Here is a 20,760-nt window from a genome sequence, read left to right on the forward strand (position 1 = left end):
ACAGAGTCCAGAAACAGGGAATGGTCAAAACCGGGAGGACTAGCAAAAAGAGAATAGAAAAAGGCAGGAGCACGGGGAAAACCAAGCTGGTTGACTTGGACATACAAGACGAACTGGCACAGAGAGACAGGAAACACAGGGATAAATACACTGGGGAAATCAAGTAACACCTGGAGGGGGTGGAGACAATCACAAGGACAGGTGAAACAGATCAGGGTGTGACCAGTTCATGCTGCAAGAGTTCTGATAGGTTGGAGGAAGTTCGCCAGATGTCATAATTACTGTGTAAGTCTATGGAAGGGGGTGAGAACCATGAGCCTCCTAGGTTTTGTATTGAAGTCAATGTACCCAGAGGAGGATGGAAAATAGCTGTCCTCTGGCTACTCCATGGTAGTACCATACAGAGCGCTCTTAAGGCTACTGTAGACCTTCATTGCAAAATAGTGTGTTTTAATCAATTATTTGGTGACGTGAATATATTTAGTATTATCTAAAAAGGATAGCTTTTGAAATATTGCAATATTTTTGAGGAGGATGGAGGAGGATGGTCCTCCCCTTCCACTGACATACATTTATACTGCCTCTACACACACGCACACCGACTCACATACAAGCTGCTGCTACACATTTTTATCTCATATACTTTTGCCTAGTCACCTTACCTCTATACATATCTACCTCCATCACTCCAGTATCCCTGTACATTGTTAATATGGTACTGACCCTGTATATAGTCACCTTACCCCTATAACATATCTACCTCCATCCACTCCAGTATCCCTTGTAACATTGTTAAATATGTACTGACCCTGTATATAGTCACCTTACCCCTAATACATATCTACCTCCATCACTCCAGTATCCCTGTAATTGTTAATATGGTACTGACCCTGTATATAGTCACCTTACCCCTATACATTCTACCTCCATCACTCCAGTATCCCTGTACATTGTTAATATGGTACTGACCTGTATAATAGTCACCTTACCTCCTATACATTCTACCTCACATCACTTCAGTATCCCTGTAATTGTTAATATGGTACTGACCTGATATATCACCTTACCACCCCTATACATATCCCTCCACCACTCCAGTATCCCTGTAATTGTTAATGGTACTACGACCTGTATATAGTCCCTTACCCCTATACATATCTACCGTCCATCACTCCAGTATCCCGTTACATTGTAATATGGTACTGACCCTGTATTAGTCACCTTACCCTATACATATCTACCTCCATCACTCCAGTATCCCTGTACATTGTTAATATGGTACTGACCTGTATATAGTCCACCTTACCCCTATACATATCATACCCTCCATCACTCCAGTATCCCTTGAACATTGTTAATATGGTACTGACCTGTATAATAAGTCCCTTACCCTATACACTATCTACCTCCATCACTCCAGTATCCCTGTACATTGTTATTAATATGGTACTGACCCTGTATATAGTCACCTTACCCTATACATATCTACCTCCATCACTCCAGTATCCCTGTACATTGTTAATATGGTACTGACCCTGTATATAGTCACTTACCCCTATACATATCTACCTCCATCACTCCAGTATCCCTGTACATTGTTAATATGGTACTGACCCTGTATATAGTCAACTTAACCCCCTATACATAGTCTACCTCCATCACTCCACGTATCCCTGTAAATTGTTAATATGGTACTGCCTGTATATAGTCACCTACCTATACATCCTACCTCCATCACTCCAGTATCCCTGTACATTGTTAATATGGTACTGACCCTGTATATAGTCACCTTACCCTATACCATATCTACCTCCATCACTCCAGTAATCCTGTACATTGTTAATATGGTACTGACCCTGTATATAGTCACCTTACCCCTATACATATCTACCTCCATTCACTCCCGTATCCCTGCACATTGTTAATATGGTACTGGAACTGATCCTGTATCTAGTATGCTTACTTACTCACTTATTGTGTGCTTCATATTTCTTCTTACTTCCTGTGTTTTTTCCCCTAGTATTACATTGTTATTGATTATTGCATTTTGGGGTTTTGAGTTTGCAAATGACACATTTCACCTTATTTGTGCATGTGACATTAAAACTTGAAACTTTGTAAAATCGCCTTTGTTTGATTTGATTACTTACCTTTCAATCACTACACCCTCCCTTCTATTCCCATGCATTTGATTGGCTGATTAGTTTGTGCCAGTGTTTCATGAAGCTACATTTCCTGTCCTATCAAAATAACTCAGTGATATGTGTGTGTTGCTCCCAATGACCGTGTCTATGGCCTGCTCCAGCAGAGATGGAAAAGGAAGCAAGACATCTCACTGGCTAAATGTTTATGGTTCGTATAAAAGTAGACCAGACCCAGCTGCTATCGCATTGGTGTCTATGGGACCGGAACTGTGACAATTTTTTGAAAGGTAAAGGGCCTGATTAAGACATCTTAATTTATCCACCATCATTGACTTTAGGTGCACAGATCCACAAGACTTCGCTCAAAGTCTGTATCAGTAATTTTGGTAACACTTTACTTAACACCCAGTGTTATAACACGTCATAACCATGTCATTATATGTCGAAACAGCTGACATAACTTGCCATAACCTGTCATAAGATGATCATAACACTGTCATGACCCATATATTTACACTTGTTGTGACACATATTGCATTATTTTATGCCTGGTTATAACACCTACATAAGAGAGTCAAAACCCATATTCATTCAAATGAGTTTTTTCCCTGCCAAGAAGTTTCCTTTCATTTGAAAGTTTGTTTCTTATATCCTTTGTTGTTGTTGTAATGAATCCTTTACAGTCATGTTTTTTTCATCATATTTTAAATAACTTGTAGAACATACACATGTATGACACTGTCATGAAGCATTATGACCAGCTTGTGTCACTTTACTTGGACTAAAAAAATACACTTTATGACACTGTCAATACGCATTATGACAGATAGGCCTATCACGTACATGCCCTTATGTCAGTCATCAGACAAAAATAGGGTGTTTTGCTCCTGAAATCAGCCCCTACATTCATCCCAGTCATCAGCAACAGAGCATTGGGGTAGTTGCATGTCTGACATCAATGTGTGCGCAATTACAATGATAATTTAATATGGCAAATTAAAATTAAAATATATATAACAATAACATACTGTTGACACGTAGGCTATGGTGTAATGGAATGTTTTGCCTTGTGTGGTAGGTTTTGACACTCTTATGTAGGTGTCATTAAATAAAATAACTACTGTGGTAGGTTTTGACACCTTAGTAGGTGTCATTAAATAAAATAACTACTGTGGTAGGTTTTGACACTCTTATGGTAGTGTCATTAAATAAAATAACTACCGTGGTAGTTTTGACACTCTTATGGTAGGTGTCATTAATAAAAATAACTACCGTGGTATGTTTTGACACTCTTATGTAGGTGTCATTAAATAAAATAACTACTGTGGTAGGTTTTGACACTCTTATGTAGGTGTCATTAATAAAAAATAACTACTGTGGTAGGTTTTGACACTCTTATGTAGGTGTCATTAAATAAATAAACTACTGTGGTAGGTTTTTGACACTCTTATGTAGGTGTCATTAATTAAAATAAACTACCGTGGGTATGTTTTGACACTCTTATGTAGGTGTCATTAAATAAAATAACTACCGTTGTATGTTTTGACACTCTTATGTAGGTGTCATTAAATAAAATAACTACCGTGGTATGTTTTGACACTCTTATGTAGGTGTCATAACCAGCCATAAAATAACGCAATTTATGTCACAACGGGTCTTAATATATGTGTCATGACAGTGTTATGACCATATAACAGGTTATGTCAGCCATTGTGACATATTATAACATGGTTATGACCGTGTCATAACGTGTTCTGACGCTCGGTGTCAAGTAAAGTGCTACCGTCATTTTACATACATTTGACATTATTTATTGACGATTGGCTGTAAAAACAGATTTAGTGTCACTATCATGTCAAAGCACAAGGCAGATTATCTCAAACCCAGGACTTGGCCCATGAAAGACTGTATCCACTGCCACAGACTTTTGGGAAAGACAGCATGCTCTGTCATGAAGCTAAGTTCCAGGATAAATTCACTCGTCAGTGGACAGTTGAATAGCAAGACACAGCCACCTTTCCATGGAAATGAGGTGAATAAGCAGATTACTCCATCATGGGCTGGACGGACAACCGTGTACTGCAACGTCAGAATGAAGTTCACAAAATGCAAAGGAGTAGGCCTATGTGGACACAGGCAAAGACCAAGGCAGAGGGGAAAACAATGGAGACCAAAACTGGGGCCAGATTCTCTGAGCTATTTAAATGTACATATTTCATGCCCATAGACATGGATGTAGTGGACCCTATGCATAATATGTTACTGGGGACAGCAAAGCACGTTTTAAGAATCTGAAATAATGTTGGTGTGCTGGATGATGGCGTACTAAGAAATATTCAGCTTAAAGTTGATGCTCTGAAAACACCTGCAGAGATCCCACTGGGCACGCACTGGTTGAATCGACGTTGTTTCCACGTCACCACAAAGAAATTGCGTTGAACTAACTTGGAATAGACGTTGAATTGTGTGCCCAGTGTGATAGGCCAACTACATGCTAAAATCTCAAGACATTTGCCTGCCCTGTAAAACAGCTGTTTGTCATAACAAGTGAAAAAAGGATGGATCTGAATAGTGTCTTCAGATGAATGTATCCAAACAAGATCTCACCATCGTACAGCTGACAGAACAACATGATGAGGTAGACATGCTGGGAGAGGTTCTAAGCACTGATCAAAGTCAAAGTTTTCATTCATCGTGTGTACTTGCAAAGTGGTTCGCCACTGACAGACAGATGGGCCTACCACACATTCAACCAGATGCAGAGCTAACACCAGGCGTAGTAACACAGTTGTTCTCTTGTGATGTGCTTGTTGGTCCAGCACATGAAAATCCATGCATTTCTCATGTCATAGCTCGTGTAAATTGGTTCCAGAAACAGCCGAATCAATATAATTTCAACTAGGGTGTGATATGAGGACAATAGACAATAGTTATTAGCATTTGTAAAGGTCCATGAGCTTCCAGGGCCGACTACTCAAGACGGGTCAAGTTCTGTTTTTATTCTGACTTAATACTGAGTTTCTACTTCTTATCATTAAACATATTCTGACTTACAGTTCATTCGGAAAGTATTCAGACCCCTTCCCTTTTTCCAAAATGTGTTATGTTACAGCCTTATTCTACAATTTACTAAATTATCAATCTACACACAATACCCCATAATGACAAAGTGAAAACTGTCAAGTGTGTGCGTAGTGATAGCGAAGTCAGGTGCGGGAGAGCAGAGATTTATGAACAGGCGCACACTTTATTGAGGCAAAAGTGCAAAACGCGCAAAACAGTCACAAGAATTATGTTTAACAATAAACATCTTCGTGACTGGGGAATGAAAACCAGGTGTGTAGGGAACAAGAAAAAACAAATGGATACATGAAAAATGGAGCGGCGATGGCTAGAAAGCCAGTGCCGTCGACACAAGGAGAGGAGCCGACTTCGGCGGAAGTCTTGACAGTACCCCCCCCCCCCTGACGCGCGGCTCCAGCAGTGCGTCGACACCGGCCTCGGGGACGACCCGGAGGGCGAGGCGCAGGGCGATCCGGCCGGCGACGGTGGAACTCACACAGCAGTGCAGGATCCAATACATCAGCCACCGGAACCCAGCACCTCTCCTCCGGACCGTACCCCTCCCACTCCACGAGGTACTGAAGGCCCCTCGCCCGACGCCTCGATTCCAGGATGGAACGGAAGGAGGAACCTCCCGCACCTCAGACTCCTGGAGCAGACCAGCCTGAGGAGAGACACATGGAACGAGGGGTTAATATGGTAATCATGGGGAAGCTGTAACCTGTAACATACCTCGTTCACTCTCCTCAGGACTTTGAATGGCCCCACAAACCGCTGGCCCAGCTTCCGGCAGGGCAGGCGGAGGGGCAGGTTTCGGATCGAGAGCCAGACCCTGTCCTCACTGCGGTGACGGTCCGCGCTGGTCTTTTGGCACAGCGCGGCCTGCTGGAGGTGACCATGGGCGGCTTCCCAGGTCTCCTCCGTGCGTATGAAACAATCGTCCACCGCAGGAGCCTCGGTCTGACTCTGATGCCACGGGGCCAGAACCGGCTGGTACCCCAATAAACACTGAAAGGGGGAGAGGTTAGTGGAGGAGTGGCGGAGCGAGTTCTGCCCAGGGCACGAACGCCGCCCACTCCCCCGGCCGGTAGTGGCAATAGGACCGCAGAAACCTGCCCACATCCTGGTTTACTCTCTCCACTTGCCCATTACTCTCAGGGTGGAAACCCAAGGTGAGACTGATTGAGACCCCCAAAAGTTCCATTAACGCCCTCCAGACTCTTGAAGTGAACTGGGGACCTCGATCAGACACTATATCTTCAGGCACCCCGTAGAACCGGAAGAAGTGTGTAAACAGGGCCTCCGCAGTTTGTAGGGCCGTAGGGAGACCGGGCAGAGGGAGGAGACAACAGGACTTAGAGAAACGATCCACAACGACCAGGATCGTGGTGGGTCCCTGTGAGGGAGGAAGATCCGTTAGAAAATCCACCGACAGGTGTGACCAAGGCCGTTGTGGAACGGGTAAGGGATGTAGCTTACCTCTGGGCAGGTGTCTAGGAGCCTTACACTGGGCGCACACCAAGTAGGAGGAAACATAAATCCTCACGTCCCGAGCCAAGGTGGGCCACCAGTACTTCCCAGTCAGACAGCGCACCGTCCGACCGATCCCCGGATGACCAGCGGAGGGCGAAGTGTGGGCCCAATAGATCAACTGGTCACGGACAGCAGACGGAACGTACTGACACCCGACGGGACACTGAAGTGGAGCGGGCTCTGTACGCAACACCTGCTCAATATCCGCGTCCAGCTCCCACACGACCGGTGCTACCAGGCAGGAGGGAGAATGGGAGTCTGATCTATGGGCCGCTCCTCTGTGTCATACAGCCAAGACATCCTGTTTCCATTGATCATCGCTGACATATTTTTACAACTTACCAATGGTGAATTCAATTAATTGGACATGATTTGGAAAGGCACACACCTGTCTATATAAGGTCCCACAGTTGACAGTGCAAAAACCAAGCCATGAGGTCGAAGGAATTGTCAGACACAAATCCCCCGAGACAGGATTGTGTCGAGGCACAGATCTTGGGAAGGGTACCAAAACATTTCTGTAGCATTGTAGGTCCCCAAGAACACAGTGTACTCCGTCAATCTTAAATGGAAGAAGTTTGGAACCACCAAGACTCTACTAGAGCTGGCCGCCCAACCAAACTGAGCCACCGGGGGAGAAGGGCCTTGGTCAGGGAGGTGACCAAGAACCTGATGGTCTCTCTGACAGAGCTCCAGAGTTCCTCTGTGGAGAAGGGAGAACCTTCCAGAAGAGCAACCATCTCTGCAGCACTCCACCAATCAGGCCTATATGGTGTCCAGATGGAAGCCACTCCTCAGTAAAAGGCACATGACAGCGCGCTTGGAGTTTGCCAAATGGAAGGACTCTCCGACCATGAGAAACAAGATTCTCTGGTCTGATGAAACCAAGATTGAACTCTTTGGCCTGAATGCCAAGCGTCATGTCTGGAGGAAACTTGGCTCCATCCCTACGGTGAAGCATGGTGGTGGCAGCATCATGCTGTGGGGATGTTTTTCAGCAGCAGGGACTGGGAGACTAGTCAGGATCGGGGGAAAGATAAAACTGAGCAAAGCACAGAGAGATCTTTGATGAAAACCTGCTCCAGAGCGCTCAGGACCTCAGACTGGGGCAAAGGTTCGCCTTCCAACTGGACAACGACCCCAAGGATACAGCCAGGACAACGCAGGAGTGTCTTCGGGACAAGTCTCTGAATGTCCTTGAGTGGCTCAGCCAGAGCCCGGACTTGAACCCGATCGAACAGCTCTGGAGAGACCTGAAAATAGCTGTGCAGCAACGCTCCCCATTCAACCTGACAAAGCTTGAGAGGATATGCAGAGAAGAATTGGAGAAACTCCCCAAATACAGGTGTGCCATGCTTGTGGCGTCATACACAAGAAGACTCGAGGCTGTAATCGCTGCCGAAGGTGCTTCAACAAAGTAGTGAGTAAAGGATCTGAATACTAATGTAAATGTGTAATTTTCATTTTTTATTGTTAATAAATTTGCTAACATTTCTAAAAACGTGTTTTTGCTTTGTCATTATCGGGTATTGTGTGTAGATTGATGAGGGAAAAAAGCAATATAATCCATTTTAGAATAAGGCTGTAACGTCAGAAAATTTGGAAAAAGTCAAGGGGTCTGAACACTTTCTGAATACACTTGGTAACAGGCCAATTAACAATTAACACAGTCTTCCTGTCTTTAGCATTTCACTGTGATGGCTGCTGTAAATAAATGGGACAAATTACTGCCAAAGAAGAGTGATTTACTCCAAATGCTCCAAAGAGGTTCATTACCTGTTCAGTAGAAAAGGTCAAGTGGGTTTAAATCAGTTCAGTCAGTTCCTATGGAGAAGCAGCTCTCAAACACAATAGGCCTAATATTCAATGGAAATGGACCTTGATCCCTTTGACCCTTAATGTTTCATATTCATAAATGTTATATATAGAATGCAGATTATTCAAAATCCCATATTTATTTTACAGAGCTGTGAATGTACAGAACAAGAAGGCCTGCACATTGTTAAAGCTCCCATTTCATAGCTTTATTGACGGCGTTTCCATCCGAAAAGGATCTTCGTCAGGTCAAACACGCGGAGTGTTCACATCCCAAAATATACAAGGAGTTGTGTAAGTCCACCGTCGAACACATGACCTCATAAGCAATTACAGTATTTTACCTCTCTGTGTACATGCTAGGCAGACAGAGAGGAAACAATTATGGCTAATAGATGCTAACAACATCATTTACCTTGAAATGGCCATTCAGTGACTATGGAGAGCAATTGTTTACTCTACCATCAGCTCCCCTGAGGCCCCACTTGACATTTCTCAATGAAAGGCCACCAAGGCCTGTTATGTCGTGTAGGCCAGTTCCAGAGCACCATGTTTTTAGAGATAGAGAGAGGCGGTGGATGCAGTGTTTACATGGGACTAGATGTAATCAGCTCGATTGCATTTTGGCAGGGGTGGCGGGTTTAAAGAGCACTCGTGTGAGCGCACACACACGGACACACGCATTTGTGCACCTTTTTAAAAAGAAATTCCATTTTAACATTGGGAAACCAACTCCACTTGGGATTAATCCTTTTGTTTTCCCAAGTGTGTCCACTTACGCTCAGCAAACACCAAATCAAAGCCAACCAAACCAAACCAAACTGAGCCTGTGTTGCAATTAAACTACAAACCCAACAAGACATAGCACTCTTTCCATTTTCAAAGCTCCATAAGGAATACATTTACATTTGGACCGAGGCCAGTCTTTGTTTACAGAGCATCCCAATCCAATAGTCTGCCTGGCACTCCCGCTGTATGGCAGAGAGAGAGGAGACCACAGGGAACGGAGTGATTTATGCTAAGACAACACCCAGGACCCGCCAAGTGCGTCAGTGCTCCAAGAAATCTGCTTAAACAACAATAGAGGGAAGAATTAAACCAGCCAGACATCAGCTAGAATGATTTACCACGGCAACCCGGTGAGGTTCAAGCTTCTCGAAAATCAGTCACTATGAGTCACAGAGGTCAACTCATGGTGCAAGGCTAAGCTAGCTGATGTAGGCTAAGGCCTCCAGCCATTGTTTAACCCCCTGGCACTGGTTTTGATGGAGAGTGACAAAGGACAGGAGGGACAGGTACAGAAAGGTCTAAATGCCATGCTGGGATGGAGCTGACCTTTCTTAACGTCTGGAGGACCTGGTGGCTTGGGGGTCGTGAAGGAAGGTGGGAGGGAGGGAGGTGATGAGAGGGAGAACTGTGAAGGAGGTGAATGGTATGGCAAAATATAAATCTGTGGAGGTTTGCGGTAAAAGTGGAAAGGCTAAGTTGCAAAATTTGACTCAATCGTTCGCTTTGTGAAAAGATTTTGATGTGGAGACACCCTAGACATGGGCCTTAGGGGCCGTAGCGGCCATCTTACAAAATGACTGCCAACTGTAACACTATTTTACAGTTCAGAAGGACTATTTTTAGATTAACACTGGTATTGAACTGGTATTGTTCTGTACCTTACACCTTGTGATGACAGCTTAAAACACGGGACAGTTGAGCTAAAGGATGGGCAAAGTGCTCTCTCTCTCTCTCTCTCTCTCTCTCTCTCTCTCTCTCTCGCTCTCTACATTTACATTTACATTTAAGTCATTTGAGGCAGAGCCTCTTATCCAGAGCACTTTACAAGCGACTTACAAGTTCTTCTCTCTCTCTGTTTCTCCCCCCTTTCTTTCTCTCTCTCTCTCTCTCTCTCTTCTCTCTCTCTCTCTCTCTCTCTCTCTCTCTCTCTCTCTCTCTCTCTCTCTCTCTCTCTCTCTCTCTCTCTCTCTGTCTCTTTCTCGCTTTGTCTCTCTCTCTCGCCCCCTCCTCTCTTCTTTCTTCTCTCTCTTCTCTCTCTTCTCTCTCTGAATTCAATTTAATTTAAAGGGTTTTATTGGCATGGAAACCTATGTTTACATTGCCAAAGCAAGTGAAATAGATCATAAACACAAGTGAAATAAACAATCCGAAATTGTAAGCACTACACACACAATTTTTTTTAAATAATAGAGACATTTCAAATGTACAGTGTTGTAACAATGTGCAAATTGTGTAGTTGTAGTACAAAAGGGAAAATAAATAAACTGATAAATATAGGTTGTATTTACAATGGTGCTTGTGCTTCACTGGTTGCCCTTTTCTTGTGGCAACAGGTTATACATCTTGCTGTTGTGATGACACACTGGTATTTAACCTAATAGATATGAGAGTTTATCAAAATTGGATCTCAAATTCTTTGTTGGTCTGTGTAATCTGAGGGAAATATGTGTCTCTAGCAGGAGGTTAGGAAGTGAAGCCCCCCCTCTCTGCTCATCTCTCTCTCTCTCTCTGCTCATCTGACACAGAGTCACAGGCACACGGTGATTCCTGATTTGCTCTCGTCACAAACACGCAATCTGGTTGGTAGAGCCTATATGAGGGACAGTGTATCCATTGATCTTTACCGCGTACGTTTTTATTGAGGCGCGCGCGGTGTGTCGACCTATAAAAGAGGAGTGCGGCTTGGAGCGCGGGACCAGACTTTCCCCTGTTCTGTTCTTGAGGTGCGATAGAGACTCCATACAAAGATACTGAGCAATATGGAGGGGACTTTCCGAGAGCAGCTTTTCTTCCTTGTGTTATGTCTGTCATTTCTGAAGGGAGACACCAGATACATCGAGGTAAGCCTCAGAAGTCACTTTGCCCGTTAATTTACCTTTTTCGTTCCCATGTGTTTAATGTACTAGACTTTGTCATACGAGCTCAATTAATGCAATAATGTTTTCTGTATGAGAAAAGTTGTTACAACTTTTTGTACTCAGTCAAATAATGTTATCATTGTAATAACTGTCATTGTGCACTTGATTTATGCATTACGTACGCTTCTAACCTTAACTAAAACACTTGAGTTATCTTGCTTGACGGTATATTGTTGTCACTTGTCCACATTAAATCTTGACTTTCTTTTTCTAAATATGATCTAAATGTGGTTGTTTTTGTGTGCAGGAAAATGACATTACACCAGAGGGATTATTTGCACTTCTTAATTCAGAGCTCAAAAGAGAAATACCCGAGACATTAATTTACAGGCGACCCCTCCGTAAGTAACTAACTGAAGTAATTTCTTAAAAGCCTTTACTATGCATATTTGCCGTATACACGGTCGATCTGTGAAGCAATAAAAAAAAATTGCCGACATGATCAAATCTTCAAAAATGCTTTTATTTAGCATGAAAGGTATATAAAAATGTAAATTTTGAATTTTTCTGTCACAATTGTGTATGGATTTGTGTGAATACTATATAATCGAAAATAATAAATGTGTGATTTAGGCCTCTTGTAATTTATATAATTATAATCTGAATATAACTTTATTGACTAAATTTACAAATTGATGTATACTACTTGAGGAATTGGAAATGTATATTAGATTGCATTTTTTTGTCAGAAAAAAAGATAAACAGCCAATGTGCACACAATTTAATGTTAACCCTGTCTCTGTCTCCATTTCTCTCTCCCTCTCCATGTCATCTCTCTTTCTGTCTCTATATCTCCCACTCTCCCCCTCTCTGTTACTCCCACACCCATCTCCCTCCTTCTTCCCCTCTTCCCTATCTCTCCCCTCTTTCTSTCCTCCTTCTCCCTATCCTTCTCTACCACCTTCCCTTTCTTCCTCCCGTCCTCATCCTCTCCCGCTCTCAGGTTGTCTGGACATGGTGGCAGTAGAGGGTCAGTTCACCTTCACAGCAGACCGGCCTCAGCTCAGCTGTGCTGCTTTCTTCATCGCTGAGCCCGAACAGGTCATCAGTGTGGAGTATGACAGCGTCGACATCGACTGCAGGGGAGGAGACTTCATCAAGGTAACCGCACGCACACATGCAAAGTACACACACACAGCAAACACACACACACCACCTCTTTCACACCCACATACATCCCAAATACTATTCCCCTCCCACCTTCACCTTGACTGACGTCAGCACCACCAGGTCCAGGGATAGATTCACTTTTCCAGACAATTGATGGGATGAAATTCCCGGCAGATTATTTTGTTGTTWTTCGTGCCCAGGTCTGAGTAGTGCTCTTCCCCCGAGGCTAGGCGTAATCCCTCACCTTACCCCCTGGCCTGGGAACACTCGTTCTCAGTAGAAGATAATTACAGACTCCTAAATACCACAAAATGATACAGTCACTTAGCAGATGCTGTCACCAAGGGTAACATAGGGTATTTTCCGGTGTCGTTTTCTTACTTGACTTTTGTGAATTTGTGCTAAGGCTTCAATTGAGTCCCACCCTTGATTTACAGCCAGGTCATACCAGATCGACYTCAGTATTCAACGTTTGTCCAAGTCCCCAGGACATCGGGAGATACCTCCAATACCGTCCACTAGGGGCAACCTGAGCACCTATTACCATCTAGTAGGCTCCAAGGATGGYGGGTTCAATCCCAGTGCTAGGCACTCTTTGTATTTTTCTGTTTTAACCCTATCCCRAACCTTAAGCCTTACYGTAGCCCTTTACACTCATAYGCATATGTGGGTTGAAAATGGCATCTTTGGGCACTAATAAGCACCTAATCGGAAAGCAGTATTTTGAAAGATGAGACGTTGAGGATTATAATAAATACTGATTTGATGTCGTACAAGCAAGCCAAACACCCGTGAGTCCAAATGTGCACTTCACATTTCTATATTATACAACTCATGTCATATACAGTGTCAACGTTTTTTCCATCGCTGTGTTTGATGTACAGCTACAAGATGACATGGGGTCGTACCCTGGGTTGTTCATTGTGAAGAACACCCGCCTGAACGCGCGCATGACTCCTTTCTCTGCGCCCCAAAATGACGATCGGTTTCTCTGAATTGCCTTGTGGAAAGCCKTACACTGTAAGATCATATTTTATAASTTGGCTAGTYMTGTTGGCAACAGAACAAGCTCGCAAGTAACACCCACCTGACACAGATTGCGATTTATAATGAGATGTTTTTTTTTTTTACAGTAATTGTGTTTGGATGCAGGGCTGTGTTCCAAACAAATCAACTACAAGTGTGCTTGTTCTAGTTCCTTAACGGCACATGGGAGAGCTACAGCACCATATAGTTGAGGACTCTTCTTTGAGTCATAAAAGTGTATTGGAATTACTTTGGAACTGTAAACGCTTTGGAGGGGTGTTTGGCCACTTGGAGTTAGTCCTCTCACTCAAATCCTTGTCATTTTTCTGTCTTATGTTGCACCCACCTCAAATTTTCCARGAATACTCTTATCATCTTACYAAGTGTTCAGAATCCAGAATRTTTTCAGATTTCGTTATCAACAAATGCGGTGAAAAGTACAGTAAATGTCAAATGCACATAAAATCAACAGTGTAATGTTTGGATTCAGTCTTGTGTCAGGTGAACTGTTGTTTCATCAACTTTGGTCAGATAATTTCCCCATGATCTCAAAACTGTTCCTTTCAATTGCTATCATGCTTACCACATTTCAATTTAGCCATATTCATATCGGCCAATTCCCTCGAGTGTAAAGGGTTAACCAGTCGGAATGAATGGCTAAACTTAACTGTAGAAATTTGACGTTTAAAAAAAATTGCATTGTTTAGAAGGAGTGCAAGGGCAAATTGAGTCACAGAGTACGCATTTTCTAACGGAAATATGCAAATACATGCTACAACGCGCCAATAGGATCTCGCTAGCTTGTGCTTGGCTCTGYCCACCGCCTTGCTTGTTCTGCCCACTATGCTTAACTTGCTCCCATTGGAAACGATACCCTGTGGTCTATCTTGGGTTAGTYCTTAGGTGATACCTTGTTTGGAATTAACCACACACAGACACAACAGAGTCACTTCTTGATTTGAACACTGGCGCAAACGGAATCCACCTTTAAAAGTCAATTACAGTGAACAGGTTGTTCATCTGCATTTTTTGGAACCCTCGTTTTGCGTACAGAGAAAACTTCTGGAGATTGGATTTGATTGAATGCTTTTGATGAAGTCCACATCTCTCTCCTCTCCCAGGTGTTTGACGGCTGGGTGATGAAGGGAGAGAAGTTCCCTAGTTCCCAGGACCACGCCCTGCCGTTGATGGAACGCTATGTGGACTACTGCGACTCTGGGACGGTCAGGAGAACCGTGCGGTCGTCTCAGAACGTTGCCATGCTGTTCTTCCGCATTCACACTGCCGGGAGCTCCTTTACGCTGACAGTCAGGAAACCCATCAACCCTTTCCGTGAGTAGAGACCTGCACYAGCYTGATGGCCAGTCTTCGTGTTAATGACCTTTAAGGTTGTACTGTGAGTGCATGAACTGAAGCCCCGCATCAGTTGTCCTGATCTTCTCCACATTCTGATTGTGCCCACATTTGTCGACAGGTGTAGACAATCAAAAGTCGCATTGTGAACTGATTGTGATTAGATCTTCCTGACCACCTCCAGAGGTAGTCGAAGATATAACTTGTACGGACAAGGTAAAAATCTGCCCCTGAGCAAGGCACTAACCCACTGTCCCTAGGCCGTTATTGTAAATAAGAATTTGTTCTTAACTGACTTGCCTAGTTAAATAAAGGTTAAGTAAAAATAAATAAAAAGATGTCGGATTGACCATGTAGAGCCTTTTATACCTTTTGGCCAAATTCACGCTTGTCCCGCTCTCTAAAAAGAAATCACAACGGCCAGTTGATGTAGTAATTATGGACAAAGATACCTCTACAATTCCTCCAGAATTAACATTGTGGTCTTCATTAGAAACAAAGTGCCTATACTGGCACTGTGGTCGGATGCCACAGGMCAATCGAAATTAGATAACGCATATAGAAGTAAGGATATTTATGAAGAGATATCGTCCCGAATGAGAGAAAAAGGGTTCTCCCGTTCCCACGTCCAATGCCAGTGAAAAATATTAATAAAATACTGGAAAACATTGTACAGAAAKGCCAAGGGCTGTAATAACAGGCGTGCTATTAGGTGTGCCAACATGGGGCAGGATGCCAATGTAATGCTATAATAGTACTTTATACCACGTTATAATGCCAGGGTTGTGTGCTAATGTTTTAGGTGACCCTTTAGGTTGTTCAAGCTGCTCACGTCTAAGCCGTACTTGTGTGTGTGTGTTTGCATTTGTACTAAGCAATTTTTCCCACTTAAATGGATGCATTTYTGCTATAAGGTCAACACGCCTAGAGACACTGATATATCCCCCAACCCGCGCACCAATTACATGGGCGTCAAATAAGGCAGCCCCCCGCACCTCTCTGATCCAGAGGGGTTGGGTTAAATACAGAAGATACATTTCTGTTCAATGCATTGTTGTGCAACTGACGAGTTATCCCTTTCCTATCTCATGCCACCCCCACCTCTCCCCCTACAGCCTGTAATATCATCTCACAGACACCAGAGGGCAGCTTCACCATGGTGATACCCCAGCAGCACAGGAACTGCAGCTTCTCCATCATCTACCCTGTAGAGATCAAGATTGCTGAGCTCAGCCTGGGACACCTCAACGACTTCCCCATCAAGGTGAGCCCTGAGCAGGGAAACATCTGAGCCTAGAGGTCCGAAGCACTGCTCATTTTCTTTTCGCCCCGGGATATGTTTTGGTTGATTAATGTCACTCACTAATTAGCCAGAGATTCCACTAACTAGGTGTCACAGGTCTGAATCAAAAATCCTGATAAGAGGGGAAGAATAGAAAAAACATCAGCGATTCTGGCTTCTGGCAGGAGGTGGTTTAGTGAACTACCCTGCCAAAGACCTAGAGAACTGTGTTAGCTCCCAGTGAAGATGAGTGGATKCTTGGAGTCGGTGGAGATGAGTGTGAGGGGGTAGAAGGAAAGAAAGAAAGATGGAAGGAAGGAAGGAAGAAAGTAAGGGAGGGAAGTAAAAATACTTGTTAATCCATTGAGCTGGTCTTTCTCTACAGAGGTCCATCCCAGGCTGTGCGGGAGCAGGGGACTTTGTGGAGCTGCTGGGAGGGAACGGGATGGACCCGTCTAAAATGTTCCCTGTAGCTGACCTTTGCTACAACTTTAACGGTCCCGGTGAGCGGTACTCAGCATCACCATCTTATACAGTAGATATTTACTAACACATCACCATGCTAACTAGAATATATTGTATTACCCACCATACCAATCCTAAGTAGAAATATATCTTTATTAACCACCATCACCATCCTATAGAATATAACTTTATTACCCACCGATCACATCCTAACTAGAAATAATCTTTATTAGACCCCACCATCAATCTATAGAAATATTTTTTGACATATACGTCCTAACTAAGAATAATTTTTTATTCACCCCATCACTCATCCTAACAGAATATATCTATGATTACCCACCATCCCATCCTAACTAGAATATATCTTTTAATTGCCCACATCACATCCTAATAGAATATATCTTTATATCCACCATCACCATCTCTAACTAGAATATATCTTTATTACCCACCATCACCATCATAACTAGAAATATATCTTTATTAGCATCATCATCCATAACTAGAATATATTTTATTACCCCTCCATCCTATGCATATACCACATACCATCCTAAGAAGAATATATCTTTATACCCCATAATCTAAAAAATATCTTTTTACCCATCACCATCCTAATAGAATATATGTTTTATTACCACTCACCCATCCTAATAGATATATCTTTTACGATCACCATCCTAACTGAAATTATTTTTATTACGCACATCACCATCCTAATAGAATAGATCTTTATTCCCCCCATACTATCCTAACTCAGAATATATCTTTATTACAACATCAATCCTATAGAATATTCTTTATTACCCACCGATCATCCTAATAGAATATATCTTTATTACCCCAACCATAACTCTAAACGAATATATCTTATACCCCATCACTCCTAACTGGAATATATCTTATTTACCACCATCACATCTACTAGAATATATCCTTTATAACTCCACATCACGATCCTAACTGAATATATCTTTATTAACCCCCACCATCAACATTCTAATAGAATTATATCTTTATTAACCCACATACATCTAAACAGATATATCTTTATTACCCACCATCACCATCTAACAAGAATATATCTTTATTACACATAGACATCTAACTAGAAATATATACTTTATATACTTCCCACCTCACATCCTAAGTCAGAATATATCTTTATACCCATCACATCCTACAGAATATATCTTTATTACCCACATCACCCTCTAAATAGAACTATTTATTACCGACCATCACCATCCTAACTAGAGTATAATCTTTATTACCCAATCCATCCTAACTGAATATATCTTTATTCCACCGCCTCACCTCCTAATAGAATATCATCTTTATTACCACCATCACCATCGTAATATAGAATATATCTTTATTACACCATCACATCCTACTAGAAAATATCTTATTTACCCACCATCACGATGCCTAACTAGAATATATTTTATTACCACCATCACCATCCTAAAAGAATATACTTTATTACGCCACCATCAATCCTAACTAGAATATATCTTTATTAGCCACTATCACATCCTAACGAATAATAGCTTATACCACATCACCATCCTAACTAGAATTATTTTATTACCACCATCACATACCAACTAGAATATTATGCTTTATACCCACTCAGCCATCCTAATAGAATATATGATTTATTACACACATCACATCCTAACTGAGATATATCATTTATTACCCCCATCATCACATCCATAACTAGAATTATTTCTTATTACCACCATCACACATCCTAATAGAATATACTTTATTACCACCATCACATCCTAATAGAATATATCTTTATTACCCCCTCACATGAACTAGAATATATCATTATTACCCACATCACCAGCTCTAACTAGAATACATTTTTATTAACCACGATCACATCCTAATAGATATATCTTTATTGCAGCTCTCCTAACAAAATCACCAGTCACCATGCCCTAATGAGAATATATTTTATTCCCACATCACCATCCTAACTAGAATATACATATGTTTATTACCCACCTCACCATCATAACTAGAATATATCTTTATTATCCCACCATCACCATCCTATACATAGAATATATCTTTTTACCCACCATCACCATCCATACATAGGAATTATATCTTTATTATCCACCGTCACCATCCTAATTGAGAAGTATATTTTGTATTACCACCACACCAATCTAACTAGAATGATATTTTATTTTTATTTCCCACCATCATCATGCTAAACTTAGAATATATCTTATTACACCGGACCATCCTAATATAGAATAATCTTATTCCCACATCCACCATCCTTAACTAGAATATATCTTTATTAACCACATCACATCCTAATAGATAATATCTTTATTAACCACCATCACCATCCTAATAGAAAATATATCCTTTATTACCCACCAATCTACAAGAAACCCAATACTCTAACAAGAAGATATCTTTATTTTACCACATCACCATCCTAAACCAAGATATATCTTTATTACCACCTCACCATTCTAACTAGAATATATTTTATTAACCGACCTATCACCATCCTAGTAGAATATAATCTTACTAACCCACCATCCAATCCTTAACTAGAATATATACTTTAGTTTACCCACCACTCAATACCAGAATCTTATTGCAACTAATCTATAGAATATGATCTATTATTAACCCACAGTCCATCCTAGCTTAGAATATATCTTTATTACCACATCACATCTAAGAAAGAATATATCTTTATTAACCCACTCACCATCCTAGCAAGAATATATCTTTATTACCCACCATCACATCCTAACTAGAACTATTATCTTTACTACCCCATCCCATCCTAGTGAGAATATTGTTTATTAACCCCTTTACGCATCCACCATCTACAGAATATATCTTTATTAGCCACCATCACACTGCCTAACTAGAATATATATCTTTTATATGTACCCATCACCCATCCTAGTAGACATATATTCTTTATTACCCACCGATCACCATACTAATAGAATTATTATCTTTATTACCCACCATCACGCATCCGTAACTAGAATATATCTTTATTACCACCATCACATACTAGACTAGAATATATCTTTATTACCCAACATCACTCATCCTAACTAGAATATATCTTTATGTACCACCATCACCATCCTCTAAGTAGAATATATCTTTATTAACCCCCCGCCAGCCAGCAGATCTTACGCCACCTCACCGCGCCGACTTTCCGTGGATCCCCTACCATCACCATCCTAACACTAGGATTATATCTTTATTACCCACATCAGTCCTACTAAAGAATATCTATTATTACCACCATACATCCTACAGAATATATCATTTGATTACCCACACATACCATCTACTAAGTATATTCTTTATTACCCATCACCATCCTAATCTTAGAATATATCTTTATTAGCATCATTCACCATCCTAATTAGAATATATCTTTATCTACCCACCATCCCATCTAACTAGAATATATCTTTATTACCACATCACACTCCTAACTAAGAATTAATCTTGTATACCCCCTCACACACATCCTAACTAGAACTATATCTTATTTAACCCCACCATCACCATGCTAACTAGAATTATATCTTTATTACCAATGAAGCAATCCTAAAAGAATATATCTTTATGTCACCATCACCGATGCCCTAACAAGAATATATCTTTATTACCACCATCGACCATCCTAACTAGAATATATTCTTTATTACCACCATCACATCCTAACGTAGAATATATCTTTATACCCCCATCACCATCCTAAAGAATATATTTTTACCCACCAATCACAGTCACTAACTTAGAATATATCTTTGATTACCCACCATACCATCCTAGACTAGCATATATGCTTTATTACCACATCACTATTCCTAACGAAATAATCTTTTTATTACCCACCATCACATCTAAACTAGATATATTAATTTTAATTACGAACCATACATCCTTACTAGAAATTCTTTATTACCCACCCCATCACGATCCTAATAGAATATATCTTATACCCTAATTACATCCGTAATAG

At 41.6% G+C, this 20,760-nt stretch overlaps 1 protein-coding gene across 1 annotated transcript in view; it reads left to right on the forward strand.

Moving 5' to 3' along the window:
• The first annotated feature begins 11,221 nt into the window (after positions 1–11,221).
• LOC111964495 (corticotropin-releasing factor-binding protein) overlaps positions 11,222–20,760 on the forward strand; it is a 14,688-nt gene continuing 5,149 nt past the window's right edge. Inside the window, exons 1-6 of the mRNA XM_024147091.2 lie at positions 11,222–11,404; positions 11,730–11,823; positions 12,426–12,583; positions 14,740–14,950; positions 16,087–16,235; positions 16,639–16,756. Coding sequence (XP_024002859.1) covers positions 11,324–11,404; positions 11,730–11,823; positions 12,426–12,583; positions 14,740–14,950; positions 16,087–16,235; positions 16,639–16,756 — 811 coding nt within the window. The 5' untranslated portion in view covers positions 11,222–11,323. The remainder of the gene's footprint in view (positions 11,405–11,729; positions 11,824–12,425; positions 12,584–14,739; positions 14,951–16,086; positions 16,236–16,638; positions 16,757–20,760) is intronic.

Source organism: Salvelinus sp. IW2-2015, linkage group LG5 (assembly GCF_002910315.2).
Source record: "Salvelinus sp. IW2-2015 linkage group LG5, ASM291031v2, whole genome shotgun sequence".
Taxonomy (NCBI): domain Eukaryota; kingdom Metazoa; phylum Chordata; class Actinopteri; order Salmoniformes; family Salmonidae; genus Salvelinus; species Salvelinus sp. IW2-2015.